A 17,827-nucleotide genomic window follows, 5' to 3' on the forward strand; every position below is an offset into this window, starting at 1 on the left:
CTTATTTTTAGGTAAACAAAATCTAATTTTTAAAATAAAATAAATTAAAATATTATTTATTTCTAGGTAAATTAAATAAAAGTGTTAAAAAGTTAAAAAAAATAAATAAATAAATAAAATTAAATAATGTGTGACTTACGGAAAAACCGGAGGTTCGAAGATGGTTTTGATGACCCCGGCGTAGATGGCCAGGATGGACAGCACCACACAGGCCAGGAAGACCAGCGCGAGCTTATTGACGTACTTCACACCGACGAACACCACGAGAGCCATGAGCGTCAGACAGCACGTCCCGTACACACGCATGTTATTCAGCAGAGCGTCCGCCTCCTGCGCCTTCTCCTCCGCCTTAAAGATGGCAGCACTGGGCACGATGTACGTCTGTCACACAACACGGATAGAAGAAGTTATTTTATAAAACAGAACAGAGAGGAAATCATGGAGAAATAAAGGAAATATAATATCTGACAGAATGCATCTCGGAGAAATAAGAGCAATAGCAGTAGTTTTCAATCTTTTAGATCCCTTGGACTCCCAAATATGACCATCCTTGTGTGAGAGACCCCCACCCGAAAATTTGAAAGGCAGCTATATATTGTCTTAAAAAAAAAAAAAAAAAAAACGTAATATTATAATAAATATGTGGGATTTATTTCAAAAGTATTTCGTTTCTATTGTTATATCACTACATTGTTGTACTGAACTTTTAAATGTACTATTTAAGACCAGCTTTTATTATTTATTTATTATTTTTTTAATTTAAATCAATCTGTTAATTAATTTTAATCCTATTTTTTATTTATTTAATTTAAGCTTTTTCATTTGTTTAATTTGTTTATTAATGAATTAATTGTAATCTTAATTTTTATTGTTACATTTTTTATTCATTTTTTTATTTTTCCTGAACTTTTCCATACATCCCGTACTTATTTTTATCATGCAAGTGAAATAGAAGTTTTTATAAAATAAATTTCACAAAATCGCTTAATTTTATATCGGCAAAAAGTGTAAAAAAAAATAGAAAAAAACGTAGCTAATTAACGGTTTGTAAAATCTGTGCTCTTTGGATCTTCTGGTCCTAATCTGACTGTAACCTTTATCTGCACACACATCACTCACCAAGAAGATCTCGATAGTCCCGAGGATGTACATGGCGCCAGCGAATGTGGTGCCCAGATAGAAACACAGACCCACAGCGCCTCCGAACTCTGGGCCCAGAGAGCGAGAGATCATGTAGTACGAGCCTCCAGCTGCAGACCAACACCAGAAGAGTGTGAAAGGGACAGGAACAAAAGGGACAGAGAACATGATGACCGCATGCAATGACCGCAGTGTATTTACAATAACCATCATAATCACTCATTCTGGCTGGGTGATTGAGATTTAACTTGGTTTTATGCAGATCATGATGTCATTTCCTGTTTAAATGCAAAATGAGAGCAATAAATCTAATATGCAAATGTCTTACCTGGAACAACACCGTTCGTAGCAATGGCACTCATCGATATGGCTGTCAGCATTGTCTGAAAAAAATGTGCAGTGTTTTATTAATTCAAAAATAAAAGACTAGACATAAAAATATCTACATTTTTAATAAATTACTATTAATTCAGATAAAAAAACATTTTAAATAAAAGATTTATCTTATTTGAAAAAGAAAAACTCAAGAAAAATCTATATGATATAAATTCTAATGTGTAATGTGATATAAAAATTACATATTTTACTTTAGTAAAGATTTCCACAGACCCTATTAAATAATAAGAAACATTTAATATATATATATATATATATATATATATATATATATATATATATAATTTAGTATTTACAAAAATATATAGTTTTTTGTGTATAGTATTTTTTTGTATATTTTTTTTTGTATAACTATTTTTATAATAAAAATGGGTAATATTTAGCATAATGTCAATGTTATAATTTTTAAGAGATTATTTAATGAAAAACCATATATTTAGTATAATGCTGATTTAATTTAAAATAATATAATATTTAGTATAATGTAATATTTAATTTAATAGTAATATCTTGTATTTCATAAAAAATTGCTATATGTTTTTCTTGTCATTTTTCTTAAAAAATAAGAAAATGTTTATTATTATTAGACTAAATTTTAAAAGTATTTTATATAAGATTACACATCAGAATTGACATTGGGAGTTTCATATCAGCTATGTTATTTTGATATTGCACAAAGACTATTTTTTGAATAAGACACAATGATGAATAATTCACATTCAGAGTGGGAACATAATAAGAAAGTAAACAGGTCAATTAAACTCAAAATCAGCTAATAATGTGCAGCAGAGTAATGAGGCTGTCCTTTTCTTTCTCCAGGAAGGTGTATTCTATTAAAGATCATCTGTATCTGGGTGTTATGCAATCTGACCGTTGTGTCCGAGCGTCCTTGAGCTGAACGTCCACCCTAAATCCCTGCGTCTCTGAAAAGCTACTGGACTAAAGCCAATTAAGGAGCAGGAATCTCCAACAGGCTTACAGAGAGAAATAAAGCTCTCAGAATGAAGGAGATTGAGTGATCTTTACTGCCAAATACAGACGCAAAGAACTTTCACTGCGCCTGCTATTTTTATAATTGTATCAATTTATATTCTGATTGTGTATGACAGCTGTAGTGGTTTAAAGTGGGAACGTATTTTAATCAACTTTACATTTTATATTCACTAATCATATATTATTTATAACAAGCAAAAAGAAAGGCTAAAAAGTATAACTATCAAAAAATGGATATAAATACATATTTTGTAAAAACTTGCTCAACTTATGAAATATTTTCTCTTTCTGTATTTTTTTTTCAAACACATACAGAAAACCTTTTTATCTTCCAAACAATTTCTGATGGATACAATTTAGTCCAGTCTTGCATTTTTTATTTCTTTCTGTTAAAGCTGCATTTTGCATATATTGTATATATTGTTTTTTGAAATGTGTGAACCAAAAATTGGCATGAAAAAATCTACCTTTAAATTCAAGTTAATTTATCGGTGCACATTTTAATCTTTGACCAAAATGTAATACTTTTCAAGATAAAACACAATTAAGCCTAGCAGTCTTTTTTCATTCTTATTGAACTTAATGCTTCACTCAATAATGTGTCTCATAAAGGAAGAAAAACAGGCTGTCGACATTGATATTGATTTACCTTCCTAAAACAGGAAGTAAACATCTCTCAAATGTGAGATTCAGCCACACTTATTAACATCTGTCTATCTGTCATTTATTTCTGATAGATGTTACATAAACTGGCTGCAGTGAGATCGTGATGTTTCCTGTAAGAGCGCTAGAATGAAAGAGCAACTCAATCTTGACTATCACACAATCGCCGGAAACGTATAATGACACTAGTAAGTGAAGGTTGAGATGAATTAAACGCTTGATCCCATTGTCTGATGTGGTTTATAAATAAGCAGTGGTGTTAAAGACCTCTGAGCACAGGAGATTACACACGTGCCAGTTCAGACGAAGGCTAAACTTAACCTGCAGGATCAGCCACCTGAACTGATAAACTCGTCAGACTCGTGCGGTTTGGACTTACACACGAGCAGCACATGGACACAATGATAAAGGACTCCAGGATTCCCGCCGTACCCACGATCCATGTCATTCGCAGGAAGAGAATCACTCCCAGGATGTTCTGCAGGCAGGGCAGGTAGACCCCGATAAACGTCCCCATCTGTGGACTCTGCACACAAACACATCGCCAAAGAGGCGGTATGAGAAATGCATGCTCGAAATGATCACACATGCATGCAATAATGAGGCAAATGTAATGATGCACCATGAGCCGGTTGAAAATCGATACAAATATGTGACGATTCAAATCAGTTGAGATGTTAAACAAATCGTGATACAGCAGACATGATGACTTGGTATAATGCATATTAAAGCACCGTTCATAAGCATAGATCTGCTTGTTTACAGCGGTAAACAAGGAAATGCGGCATTATTATTGCTGTTCCAAAAGCGCCATCTGCTGTCAGAAAGTGAATCTGCGTCTCATGCAGCCTGTCTGATGTTTATGTTTTATGTAGCATAATTTCGCAAAGTTAGTTAAAGTCAGTCCATTCTTTTTTTTGCTTCAGATTTTGAAATTATACAATCTAACTTAAATTAACCTATTAACCAGACCCCCCATTATGGGACTCACAGCTGATCTTTAGTTAAAAACATGTACATGTAGTGAAAGTGTTATTTAGGTATCATTTATATAATATTACTATTAAAGTTTAGTAAAATGAATTGCTTTATTTTTTTATTTTTAAATGTTCTATTTTCATTTAAATTTGGGACTTTTTTAATTGTTTAATTTTTAATTAATGAATGTTTTTAGTTTTCATTCATTTTTATTTCAGTTCTAGTTTTAGTTAATTTAATACTTCAAGTTAAACCGAAGGAAAATGAGAAATACATTTTACAAGAAAATACACTTTCAGTTTGAAATTTGACGATTAATTCAATATGTTTCGTAAAATAAATTATAAAGAAACCGCAAATAACATTAAATTAAATATGAAATTTGAAAGTAGAAAAACTGAAATAGTCTCGTCTTGTTAAACATACCCCAATAACCTCTAAAACATAAACATAATATTTTAATTATCTGAGAAACTAAAATGAGGGAAACATCAACCACAACATATGAAATGCAAACCAGATTTAGATCTCGTGCTTTTAGTATTACAAGATTACAAAATCCAAGTCATGATGTATGATAGATGTTCAGTGATGGGAGACTGGTTTGTGGCTATCGCCTGGCCATTGCTTAAACATTTCTACTGACTTTCACCAAAAAAACTGATGCCAGCTGGGCTCGAAATGGAAAACAAAGAAATTTTTTTGCATTTGTTAATACGTCTTTGCATAAGCATCTGCAATAGCCTGACTGTAGACGTTATATTTAATTAAATTTGAATAAAATGAGGCTGAGAAAGAAATACTGTTCGGTGTCATGGAGTTTCTGGATATACACAAGGCATCGTGTTATTTTAGCTTCACTGAGATACTTAAGTTTTTAAAAATATTTAGAATGAGTTGTTGTTTTTATATTTTTAGCTTTCATTTAGATTTTGGCTAAAACTTCTTTTTAGCTTTAATTAACAATATTAACTCAGAAATCAAAACACTGGTCTGAAAAACTGGAATGAAACATCAAAAACTGTATTTTTAATCTCCAAAAGAGAATATAATTTTTTTATCCCGGACGAGCCCCCAATTACATGTTACGTCCCTCATTTATCAGACCCACCAGGCTAGAGCGAGAGGTGCTTATTTTGTATGTTTTTGTTTGATTAGTCCGAGTAAGCTTAGCCTTGGCAACTTGGTCGCTGAAGATGTTTGTTTCTAAATTTTCTGTTTATAGATGGTTTAGTATGGTTCACTCGCTCTCAAGTACTTTAAAAGAAAATCAAACATTGTGACTATTTTTTTTCTACTCTATTGCAGTTCCCTCCCATCTTGATATACACACACTTAAAAAAATCTATGTTATGTCTAACAATATTCCTAGATGAACCATAACTGATTAATGATTACGTGACATATAATTGGGGGTTCGTCCGGGATAAAAAAATGATATGGTTCTTTGGAGATTAAAAAATACAGCTTTTGATGTTTCATTGCAGAACCATATAAAATGTACAGTAGTGTTGTTTTGTATTTTAAAAATGTCTATAAACCTTTTATTTTATTTATAGTTGTTTTATTACTAAATAAAATAACAAAAAATAGAAATGTCACCTTGCAAACCAGCTGAAATAAATTAATTTGAAGTTAAATATTTTATTTATGAAAAACCTGTAATGAAATATCAAAAACTAGATCTATATAAACTATATAAATCTTTATCTCCAAAGAACTTCCATATAACCAAATTAGGTTATATATAATAGAAATATAAGCCTAAACATCTCAAATGTTCTTTTTATGTTTTATTTTAAGTTTTAGTTAACTTAATAACCCTGCTTCAGACTAAGGTTTATTGCATTTCCTGAATGGTGTGATGAAACAATGGAACTATGAGAAGTTCAGCTAATTTCCGACATGTTTCCCTAATCAGACATTCCAAACGATCTGAACCTGAATTAATTTCCTGTCGTATTTTGAACAAAGGCTGAAAGAATGAAGAGAATGTGTGTCTAATGTGTTTTAGATTAGAGCACATAGACACAAAGCTCAAACATCTGAAAGCTTGGCTTTATGTGTCTCTCAATCAGGTAGCTTCATGTCTACAGATAAAATGAGTCTGTCCTCTAATGCCAAATTTAAAGGAAATGGTCTGCAAACTTGAGCTAAAGTCATGTAAATGTTTTGATGATGTGTAATGGTTCTCAGTCTGTTACCTTGACTGTTTTCTTCTTGGCACCTTCGTCCTCGTCGGCCTCCTCGTGTTCCCGGACGCCCTGCGTGAGGTTCGTGTAGTTGGCCAGTTTGTTGAGCAGCGAAGACACCATGGGATTGCTGTCCATCTCCTCCTGAAAGGGTAAAGGTCATGTGTTTGATGAAAAACTGCAAACCAACAAACACAAACGACTCTTTTCAAACCTCAACAATGTCTCGAAGAGTAAAAATAAATGTAGGCACCAAAATCAAAGGATGAAATAACAGCTCTGTCTGTCTAAAATCATAAAATTATACAAAAATAAACTTCATGACCCATGAAAAATTTTATTTGTGGTCGTAAACATGAAACGGGAATGTGGAAAACAGAGCAGAGAAAAGCCATGATGTCAAACCTAGGCTTGAAAACAAACACAATTTGTTCAGACTTGAATGCAATAATAATCCCACACAACTTATTAAAAACAAATTTCGGTCATATTTCACCCTAAAATCAAAAGAATTAAAAAAAGGGAATATATTTTGCACAAAGAAAATTATGCCTTTTTTGACTATTACTATGTATTTATTTATTTTTTTACATTTTGACATTATTTTAGATGTTATTTTACCAAAATCATGGTTATTGTAATAAAAAAAATAAATGTATATATATATATATATGTATATATAATGCTAATATTTTGCTTAATAAATTAAATTAAATCAAATATAATATTATAATAGAATCTAATATGTATTAAACATAATATTATAAATTATGACAGTCTCTTTTTTGTTATTAATATTTTTGCATTAAGTAAATTTTCCACCAAAATAAACATTACTCTAATATGTTTTAGTTCTATTATTATTATTATTATTATTATTATATTTAAATTGCAACGTATACATCAAAGTGGTATTTATTTTACTATTAAAAATGATTACTGAATCAGTAATTACTATTTTAGTTCATAAATACTAACTAGTATTTTAATTAGTATGAAAAAGACTAAACCATCAAGTTGGATTACCTATGTGGATAAATGTGCAAAAATGTGATAAAAAAAGCCAATGCAAGGAAAATCATCAGTAAAAATCCTGAAATAAACTTAAGAAATCATTAATTAAACTTAATATTTTTTCATGTTTTTAGTGAAAAATATGCATATTGATAGTAAATTTTTTTAAAAAAAATCAGTGATATTGAAATGAAGTTTAAAGACAATACCTCAAAAAGTGCCATGTTTTTCCTATCATATAGAGTTCCCTTATCATCATCGGTGTTATTGATGAAGGGGCGGCTTTCCCTTGGGTTTCCATCACCTGTATCAGACAGACAGACAGACGGAGAGAGCAACAGAACATGAGAGCGAGAGAAAAAAGACATGACTACAGCTGACTGCAGGAGATGTGCCACTGAAATGCTGTTTGCTTGTGAAGAGAGAGGTGTTTGTGGTCTGTTATGTGTGCTCTCTGGGGTAAATTAGGAAAGAGCAGACTTCCTATCATCGCCGCAGGTCAGACATAATGATTTTCCTATAATTAGAGCATGATGGTGATCAATGTCCTCCGGTTCACTGGTCAAACGCTCAGAGAATCTGATGGCATATGGCGTCCTGTCACTAAAGCATTTATAAAACCTCAACGTATAGCTGAAAACATGCACTTACTTGTGCATCCACTGATCCGCCTGGGTTTGTGCTTATATATAGATGCTAAATCGCAGTGATTTAAATAAACATCTGGACTGGGCTGCATCACTTTAGGATTTATTTTCAGATTACATTGCTTTAATTGTTTCATCAAACCTATCATTTCAACGCAGCATTTAGAATGATGCGCTGTTCCAAGAATTTCTTAGATTAAACTCTTAAAACGCCACATTTGCTGAATGAAATATGTCTGAACTGTTTAACTTTTTAAACAGCAAAGAGTAAGTTAAATTGTAAACAAAAAAATACAAATGTGATCATTCAACAGCTTGAAGATCCATTAAAATCTGTGCATGTTGTCTAATAAACCTGGCATTGAATATTATGATTATAGTTGGCTAGTTTCTCAGTTCTTTTTCGGAATAAAAGCATTTGCAAAATGCATGAATGTAAAGGCATGATTATGCAATAAAACCACAAGATGCTCTCATGTGCATGCTAGTCATTTTTCACATCGCCTGAAACAATAGTTTATTTGCAAACTGGTTTGAAACCAGTTCAAACTGTTTGGTGCACACACACATTTATAATTTCCAGGAAAAATAGCACTCAAAGTGATGCTGAAGTTGCAGCACTAAATATACATGAATGCATGACATTTACATGAATGCATTTGACAGACACTTTTATTTGAAGCACCTTTACACGCATTTAATATTAATATTTAATCAGCAAGTGTGTTTCATTGGAATTGAAACCCTGGTGTTTTAGCATCATGTTTCTACTAGTTGAGCCACATCCTCCAGTTCTACATCTCCACCAGAACTAAACACACTGGCTAAGATGATAAAAGCCTGATGAGGTGTTTAACTGTGTGGAATCAAAGCTGATATAAACAGGGAAAAGATGCAAAGCCCCACGGCAACAGAGCTGACAGGGAACGCTCGCTCAAAGCTATGAACAAACATTCTTCTAGTAAAGCTTGTTAAATGTTATCTGATCTTTCATAACGTTCACACATTGTTTATGCAGTGTTTTTCCTGAAACATTTACACAAACATCCAACTAAACTGTTACTACTAACTAGTTTCAGACGATTTAGAAAACATTTAAAAGTATCATTCAAATAATGTTTGCAAAATTCTAAAATAGAACATTGCCTTAATGTTGTTTCTAACATTCACATCAAATAACATATATATTTAAAAAAAAATGGAACGTTTTGAACTTCAGAGAACATTCAGAAATAACATTTTCATAACATAATGGAATCTCATATGTTTGGGAAATACTGTATATTGATTTGCAATTGTTTAGCTCATGCATTTAAGTAAAAGGTAACAAGTAAATTCCGATTTCATTCACATAAAAAAAAAAAAACTTTAATTGATCAGTTCTTGTAGTTGTACAGAAATCTTAATTTTGCACTTTTAGCATTTTTATTGACAGATTTATGACGAGATTATGACAACATAAACCAGACATGAACTTTTGATTTGAAACTTTGAAGTGTTTATCCATTTACACCATGAAAGGTTTGGCTTTGGACCATCAGTATTATATTCTGTTCACATCCACATGTGCATCTATGACTACACACTTGATACAGTAACGCAGAATCTCATGAGACGTGATCTACTTTCATCAAAATGACCTAGATTACAGACATGCTTATATGACTGCAGACGTCACTGTCCTTCATTCAGCTGTTCAACTGCTACACAACACACACCCTTCATCCAGACAAACACACACCGAGAATAAATGAGTGAACAGAAAGCAGAACAGAAATTATCAATAAATGAATGGACATTAGGCTCCGGTGCTCAAAAATGGCATGTTTCCTTCTTTCGATTTGGGATTTTCAACTGTAAGTTCTTAATCAGTATTTTGTCTGGTTTTCCATGAAAATAAATAAAAAAATAGATAATATAATAATAAAATAAAATAAAAATAAAAATTAACAAAACATATTTACATCCTTAAAGTACGATGAAGTTTCAAAATTACACAGATATAAAATGCATTGATATATATTTTTTTGTTTTAAACCTCAAACTAAAATTTAAGTAAAAAAATACAATTAAATAAAATAAAAAATAATAATTCAAAATAAACTACCAAAACCAAAACGAATGAATTAATGTAATTAATTCAATAATATAACATTTTCAAAATAAATTTAAATACATTTAAAACATGAATTAAAATTGTATGCATTTTTGCTTCTCTTCTAAAGGATGTGTTGTTGTCTTTTTACTTTGAAAACCAGACAAAAATTATAATAAGGAAAATATGTTTTCCCATATCTGCCGAGGACATGTTGATGAAGATATGTACGATCAGAGAAGGAAAGAAAAACTTACTTAGAATTGCACATCTAAATAACCTTTTATTTAACACTACATGAGCTGATAAAACAATGCATGCCAAGCTGCCATAAACTCTACAACAGCTAACAATCAGTCTCAGTTTAAACCGTGGCAGAACCTGACGGCTATGATGGTACCAGCCAAAATGACCCACAACGTCACCGAGTTCATCCGATCAGCAGCGTCACACTGCATGTTCTCGGCTTCAGACGATTTCTTTTCCAGACATGACAGAGGCAGTGCTTCAGACCTGTGTTTACAAACACTTTAATTGTGGACATCATCAAAGTAAAGAGCAAATAAAGCCTCCTTAACTACTGAGACTAAACTGGATGTTGGTTATGACAACAATGATGCATTATCATCTTATCCTAATAAAAGTGACCCTTCCTTTGCAAATGATAACATCATAGACAGGCAAAGTAGTTCAGTACCACACAAATATTTATTTACTGCTGATTATTGATTTAATAGATCTACATCAAATGCACCAATTTCACCTGGGGGATGATAAAACAGGTGAAAAAAACCCTGAGGAGATCTGAAACATGTTCTTCACATTAAATAAATAAAACGGAAGAAAATAAATAAATAAAATATTAAATAATAATAAAAAATAAAAAGAACGAAATAAAACAATAAAAAATAGTATAAAATAAAACAAAATAAGAAACAAAACAGAATTAAAATAAAATAAATAACTAAATAATAAATTAAACAGAATGTAAATTTCAAAATAAAACAAAATCAAAACTACCACCTGCACTAACAGCTCATAATAACCCACCAATGCAAATCAACACAGCAGACTGTCAGTCTTCTCAGGACAGTGCTGAAGTGCATCCTTCGAGTTCACCAAACCCTGGATACACACTCAGTGAGACGACAGAAGAGGATTTCAGATCAGACAACAGCTGAAAATCATTCTGGACCAGTGGACCTGACATCTACTGATGCAATGAGAAACGCTGATGCACAGGAGATGGATTTACAAACACACACTGAGTTACTCTTCACACATTAAGGATGCATGTTAATTCTTTCTTTTCCAGGAACATAACAGTTTGAGTTTGCAATAAAACTAAAAACTTCTTCTCGATGCGCTTTGACAATACATGCACAAAGCAATTGTCACTAGAAAGGTTCAAATGAGTACAGGCATGTCAGGTACAGCAGCCGTGAATCTCTATGGTAATATAAATGGCCACATACTCTATTTATATCGGCTAAGCTCTCTGTCGTTCTCATCTGTAAGCGGTCTACAGGAGCTTGTTTTACACCGGCTGACTGTGCAAGTGACGCTGACAGAAAGAGTCACTCCAATCCCGTTATCCAACACGGATGTCCAGCAATTAGAAGTTACTAAATAAGTCCATGTATAAACCTCTACAACTGATAATAGCAATGCAAAGGCTCTCTGTGGTCACAGTCTTCAAAGTGCCACACAATCCCAAGAAGATTCATTTTCATCATTTTAAACAATCTTGAATTTCCAGAAAAGCATTTTCATGTTTACTGAAGTAAAACCAAAGACTAGCTCAACATGAGTCACATCCTTCAAAACGTCACTTAAAGTCAGTTTAGAAAAGGTTATATTCTGGTTGACAACATTGAAACACCAATAAATCTTCACCCTGCGATGTTCCCAACTGGCAGTTCAAAAAACAAGATCTAGCTCAAAGAAAAAATCTTCTGTTTATATCCTAACATTAAAACACGAATAACCCATGTCCAATCCCCGGCAAACTTTCAACAGTGACATTTAAAAGAGCAGCACTACAAACATCCACAGCCATCACAAACTCCGGGACGCCCCGCTCCACACCGGACACTTACCCCGCGGGCAGGAGCTCGACCCCGGCTCCATGCTGATGGAGAGAGAGGGTGAGGAGGGTCCCTGGAGAGACACGCTCAACTATCTGTGCTCTGATGATAAAACGCCAGAGACATCAGTCCCTGAGCGCTTGATCCCTGATCTAGAGCACTCACCCAGACACGGGGAGGAGCGAGAGAGAGAGAGAGAGAGAGAGAGACAGAGAGAGAGAGAGACAGAGAGAGAGAGAGAGAGAGAGACAGAGAGAGAGAGAGAGAGAGAGAGAGTGAGAGCGAGCGAGAGAGAGAGAGAGAGAGGGAGAGATAAAACATATAAAGGTAGGAAAGTGACTGATGGAAGCGACGAGAGAGACGGCATGTCATCACACTAAAGCTCTGGTCAGTATGATTGGACAGGTGTAACTGATACAATAGAGCAAGAAATACAAAATACACTGGGACTGTGTCGGTTTGCCAATTGAATTCTACTACTGATTATCATCAAAAAATCATCAAAAAATATAAAAGTGCAATTATATTATCACTTTGCATGAAATAAGACTCAAAAGTGGTTTTAAAAAAATTGTGTTTGCATTTAGCCTCTGATAACATCAAATTCAGAAACTGAGAAAATACAAGTGTGGACTAAAGTTAACGTTGTGCTTTGATTCATTTTGTCACTTTGCAAACTCCATGCAAAAAAGAACAAAATAAATAAATAAAAATAATAATAATCTCAAATTGACCCGGAGATGGTAAATTCCTAATAATGTACGTATTTTTGTAGGTATTTTAATAAGATAGATACCTAAAATATGTTGTGCATACAGCTAACTCAACTAACGCGATCGTTATAAAAGTGTTTGAAGAGCAAAACACATCCACTTGCACATATTTGACAATCGGGATATCAGATATATCCTGCTACACATTTTTGTGAAATTTTGAATAAAAAAGGAAATAAAAGCAGATCATCAGTCATTCAGCGCTATTGTGACTGGGTGTGACAAGCAATGAATGACACGTCTCCATGGGAACCATAACGCGATATCACGATCAATAACTGTCGCCTTGAAAAACTTTTAAACTTACGTGTGAAAAGGTTAAGTAAGGCTTACATTTAAACGTGTCTTTGTTTTGTTTTGAGTGTATGGTCAATATATAAAGGAATTAAAAAGATGGGCACAAAACCTGTTAGTCGCGCCCCATGTGTCATTCCCCACCAGTGTTCAATCACACTGAGAAACGCTGAGCTAATTTAACAGCTAATGTAGCAATAGGGGCACCTCCGTTTGGCCAAGATTTTTCTTTTTTTTTGGCTGGTGTCGACCAACAATGAAAAATCGTTGTCTGGCTGTGTTACGGCCCTTTATCTAATTTGGCTCGTTAAAACACATGTAAGACAAGGACCGTACATATTAAGAATCACAGACGATTGGGTGAGGTTTCAAGGTGTATCGTTTCTTTTAATGAAACAAATGAGAGAACGCACCAACAATAAACAATAAATCAAACTAATAGTACAGGTAAGGCAGCAAAAGGAAAACAGAAAACCTGACTATCTAACTCTGTAGGCGAGATCTTATCTGCTGCCGAAGAAAACAACAAACAGAGTGAGTCTTCCGGGCCACTGCTTGCCTACCTTGTGTTAAATAAATAATAAAAGTGATCAAAGAAAATACCCACTACCTGACTTGAAAATAACAAATAACAACTCAGTCCATGATCTGGAACAGTCGAGGCGAAGATCGTGGACCACTCGCCATGAGGCAAGAAACCCCAGCTGTCACTGATCAAAAGGGTGGAGACAGCTAGAGCAGCGAGCGCCGCGAGAGCAGAGAGAACCGAGAGAGTGGGCCTCAATTCCGGACCAGCTTAAATATGGGGTTTCCCATGATGTCATTCATGACTGCACCTGCGATCTCAGATAGAACAATTAACATTCAGTAATTTAAAGCACCACCACATAACACCCTCACCCTTAAATAATTAATTGCAGGGTGAAAATATATATCTTACCTCAGAGACTGCAATTAATTTAGATGTGAGAAAGCATCCGCAACCACGTTATCCTTACCCCGAATGTGACGAATGTCAAGCTCAAAAAGCTGTAGGAATAAACTCCAACGCATCAAACGTTGATTGTTATTTTTCATCCGATCAATAAAAATCAAGGGATTGTGATCCGTGTAAACAGTCAAGGGGTACGAAACAGAACCAACGTAAACGTCAAAATGTTGAATAGCAAGAACAAGGGCGAGCGCCTCCTTCTCAATAGTCGAGTAACGTCGTTGATGTTTATTAAATTTACGTGAAAAATAGCAAACATGATGCTCGACGCCAATGTGATCTGATTGAAGGAGAACAGCTCCAGCACCAGTGTTACTTGCATCAACAGCAAGAGAAAACGGAGTAGTAAAATCAGGAGCAGACAAAACAGGAGAATTAACTAAAAGGGCTTTAATTCTCTCAAAACTCGATTGACAAATCTCAGACCATTTAAATGGAACCTTAGGACTAAGAAGGTCGGTTAAGGGCGAAGCAACTACAGAAAAATTCGTACAAAAATTTCTGTAGTACCCAACCATACCCAAAAATCGTCGAAGCTCACGACGTGTATTGGGCACGGGAAAATGAGTGATGGACTCTACCTTAGACTCAACGGGTCGAACCTGACCGCCACCAACAATCTTTCCCAAATAAGTGACCATAGCTCGGCCGAATTCGCACTTCGCTAAATTAACCGTAAGGTTAGCTTGAGACAAACGACTGAAAAGCGCGTCGAGTTGCTCCACATGTTCTGACCAAGACGCGCTGTAAAGGACCAAGTCATCCAAATATGCTTCAACGTTATGCATGCCTTCGAGGACGCGATTGACCAGTCTCTGAAAGGTTGCCGGTGCGTTTCGTAAACCGAAAGCCATTACGGTATAATGGAGAAAATTATCTGGTGTTACGAACGCACTGATTTCTTTCGCACGATCTGACAACGGCACCTGCCAGTATCCTTTAAGCAGATCGATCTTCGTAACGAACACAGCATTACCTACATGATCCACGCAATCTTCCATACGAGGCAATGGATAACTATCTGGTTTGGTCACAGCATTAACGCGTCTAAAATCAGTACAAAAACGAAATGTACTGTCAGGTTTTTTTACGAGCAAACAGGGTGAGCTCCAAGGACTAAAACTTTGCTCTGCGATGTCATTCTCAAGCATGAAGGTCACCTCATTTTGCAACAACATTCTCTTTTCAGGACTTACCCGATATGCGTGCTGTTTAATAGGCAACGAGTCACCAATATCGATGTCATGCTCTATTAAAAGTACGAGATGGAATATCAGAGAACAAATTACTGTACGTCTGAATAATATTAGTCACATCAGCTCGTTCGGCAACGGTCAAATGAGAAAGGTGCGAGTCTAAGGTTCGAATGATCTCAGAATTTTTCAATCTTCCCGCAACCAGTTCGGTAGAAGGAAACTCTACATCCTCCTCGAAAGAAGAATCATCACCGCTGTCCGATACAGCAGAACACAATGGGTGAATCGAAGATTCAGGACTGGACAGCGCCTCGGTGTCAGGTATATCAGCACTGGACAGCGCCTGTCCTCCGGCCACCGGAAAGTCTGTGGGTGAGACAGTTATACACAGCCGACTTTCTTCCAGACAAATCTGGCGATCTCTCAAAGTACGGCTTGAGCATGTTAATGTGACAGAGACGAGTTTTCTTTCTTCTGTCTGTCGTCGAGATAACATAATCAAGCTCACTCACCTTTTCTTTCACTCGATAGGGACCATAATAACGAGCCTGCAAGGCAGACCCAGGCACTGGCATCAGCACAAGCACCTTGTCACCAGGAGTAAAGCTACGAAGTTTAGCACGACAATCAAAATGCTTCTTCATTCGTTGCTGTGCAATCTCTAAATTCTCTTTGGCCAATTTGCATGCACGATGCAACTTAAAACGAAAACCTGAGACATAGTCAAGTATGTTATTTTAAGTTATATCACTAGTCCAACTCGGCCGGACTAAAACCTAACGACTCCTGCACTACTTCTCTCACTGCGAACATGACCATAGGCACTCCTTCGTCCCAATCTTTTTGAAACTCAAGGCAAAACGCACGCAGCATTGATTTTAAAGTCTGGTGGAACCTCTCAAGTACTCCCTGACTTTCTGGATGGTAACAACTTGAGGTGCAATGTTGGATATGCAGCTGATCTAAAGCTTGCCTGAACACACGGGACATAAAATTCGTGCCTTGGTCTGACTGAATAGTACGTGGAAGTCCAAACAGTGAAAAGAACTTTATAAGTGATTTTACAATCACTGGTGCAGTGATTTTACGCAGAGGAATAGCCTCTGGAAAACGCGTTGACGTGCACATTATAGTGAGCAGATATTGGTTTCCCGACTTCGTGCGAGGCAAAGGACCGACACAATCGATCATCACACGCTCAAATGGTTCACCGATAGCTGGAATAGGATACAACGGAGCAGGTGAAACATTCTGGTTCGGTTTTCCCGTCATTTGGCACACATGACAGCTTCTGCAATAACTTGCTACATCAGTTTTCAGGCCAGGCCAGAAAAAATTTCGGAGTATTCGATCGTACGTTTTATTTACTCCTAAGTGACCGGCAAACGGGCTATCATGCGCAAGACTCAAAATTTCAGAGCGGTACGAGGAGGGAACTATTATCTGTTTGACGATTTGCCACTCATCATCAGCAGATACAGTAGGTGGTCTCCACTTCCTCATCAACACTCCAGCTTCTACAAAGTATCCTTGCGATACGTGTTCGAGTTGCTCAGCAGGAACAACGTTGCTGCAAGCTTCAAAAAGGGATGACAATTTCTCATCTTTCCTCTGTTCAACCATAAGCTGCTCGCGAGACAGAGACAATTTAGTAGGCCCCATAAAATGTTCATCTAATTTTTTAACGGCACTATCTGAACAGTCAACAAAATTTGAACATTTCACTTCACAAAAATCAGAATTAGAAGAGAATGTATCACTCAAATCAAAATTACACTCACTTTCTGATTCAATAAGGTTTTTATCTTAGTCATAGCGCGAGTAATAGCACATGAGGGAAAAACCTCAGGATATTCCTGAGCTAAGGCATCAGCAACAGTAAGATACAAAAAAGGATCATCAGTTACCTCAGGGCTAGCAAAAACTTTTCCTCCCGCTAAGTCATTCCCTAAGATAAACGTGACATCTCGAACGGGAAGACATGGTCGCACTCCAAGAACAACGCGGCCAGGCACAAGGGAAGATTCAATTTCGATCTCGTGCAAAGGTACCTTAACGAAGCCCATCTCAAATCCTTGTACTAAGACACTTGAACCAACAGAGCTCTCATCAGACAACGGCAATATTCCTTCCAGAATAAAACTCTGCGCAGAGCCTGTATCACGAAGTATCTTGACTGGTTTGCGCGAAGCACTACCTGACAAAGATACAAATCCGTCCATCAAAAACGGCACATATCCCTCATTTTCACACCTGTCAGCTTCCGAAGCCAACAACACAAGTCCTTCCACTTGTGGCATGGACGTCATCAATAAACCTACCGGTTTAGGAACACGGTTTTTCTTTTTGAGCACACTGCACTCAGAAA

At 35.5% G+C, this 17,827-nt stretch overlaps 1 protein-coding gene across 7 annotated transcripts in view; it reads right to left on the reverse strand.

The window, feature by feature from the left end:
• LOC132124435 (solute carrier family 12 member 7-like) overlaps nt 1-17,827 on the reverse strand; it is a 68,403-nt gene that overhangs the window by 21,480 nt on the left and 29,096 nt on the right. For 6 of the 7 annotated variants that reach the window (XM_059535432.1, XM_059535431.1, XM_059535428.1 and 3 more), the window contains exons 2-7: nt 7,586-7,680; nt 6,375-6,506; nt 3,572-3,718; nt 1,469-1,523; nt 1,120-1,250; nt 140-381 (exon numbers count right to left, since the gene is read on the reverse strand). In XM_059535432.1, coding sequence (XP_059391415.1) covers nt 140-381; nt 1,120-1,250; nt 1,469-1,523; nt 3,572-3,718; nt 6,375-6,506; nt 7,586-7,680 — 802 coding nt within the window. Of the gene's footprint in view, nt 1-139; nt 382-1,119; nt 1,251-1,468; nt 1,524-3,571; nt 3,719-6,374; nt 6,507-7,585; nt 7,681-12,217; nt 12,279-17,827 lie in introns of those variants that run through there. The other variant, XM_059535430.1, reaches the window with a different exon arrangement.

This window comes from Carassius carassius, chromosome 42, assembly GCF_963082965.1.
Source record: "Carassius carassius chromosome 42, fCarCar2.1, whole genome shotgun sequence".
NCBI lineage: Eukaryota > Metazoa > Chordata > Actinopteri > Cypriniformes > Cyprinidae > Carassius > Carassius carassius.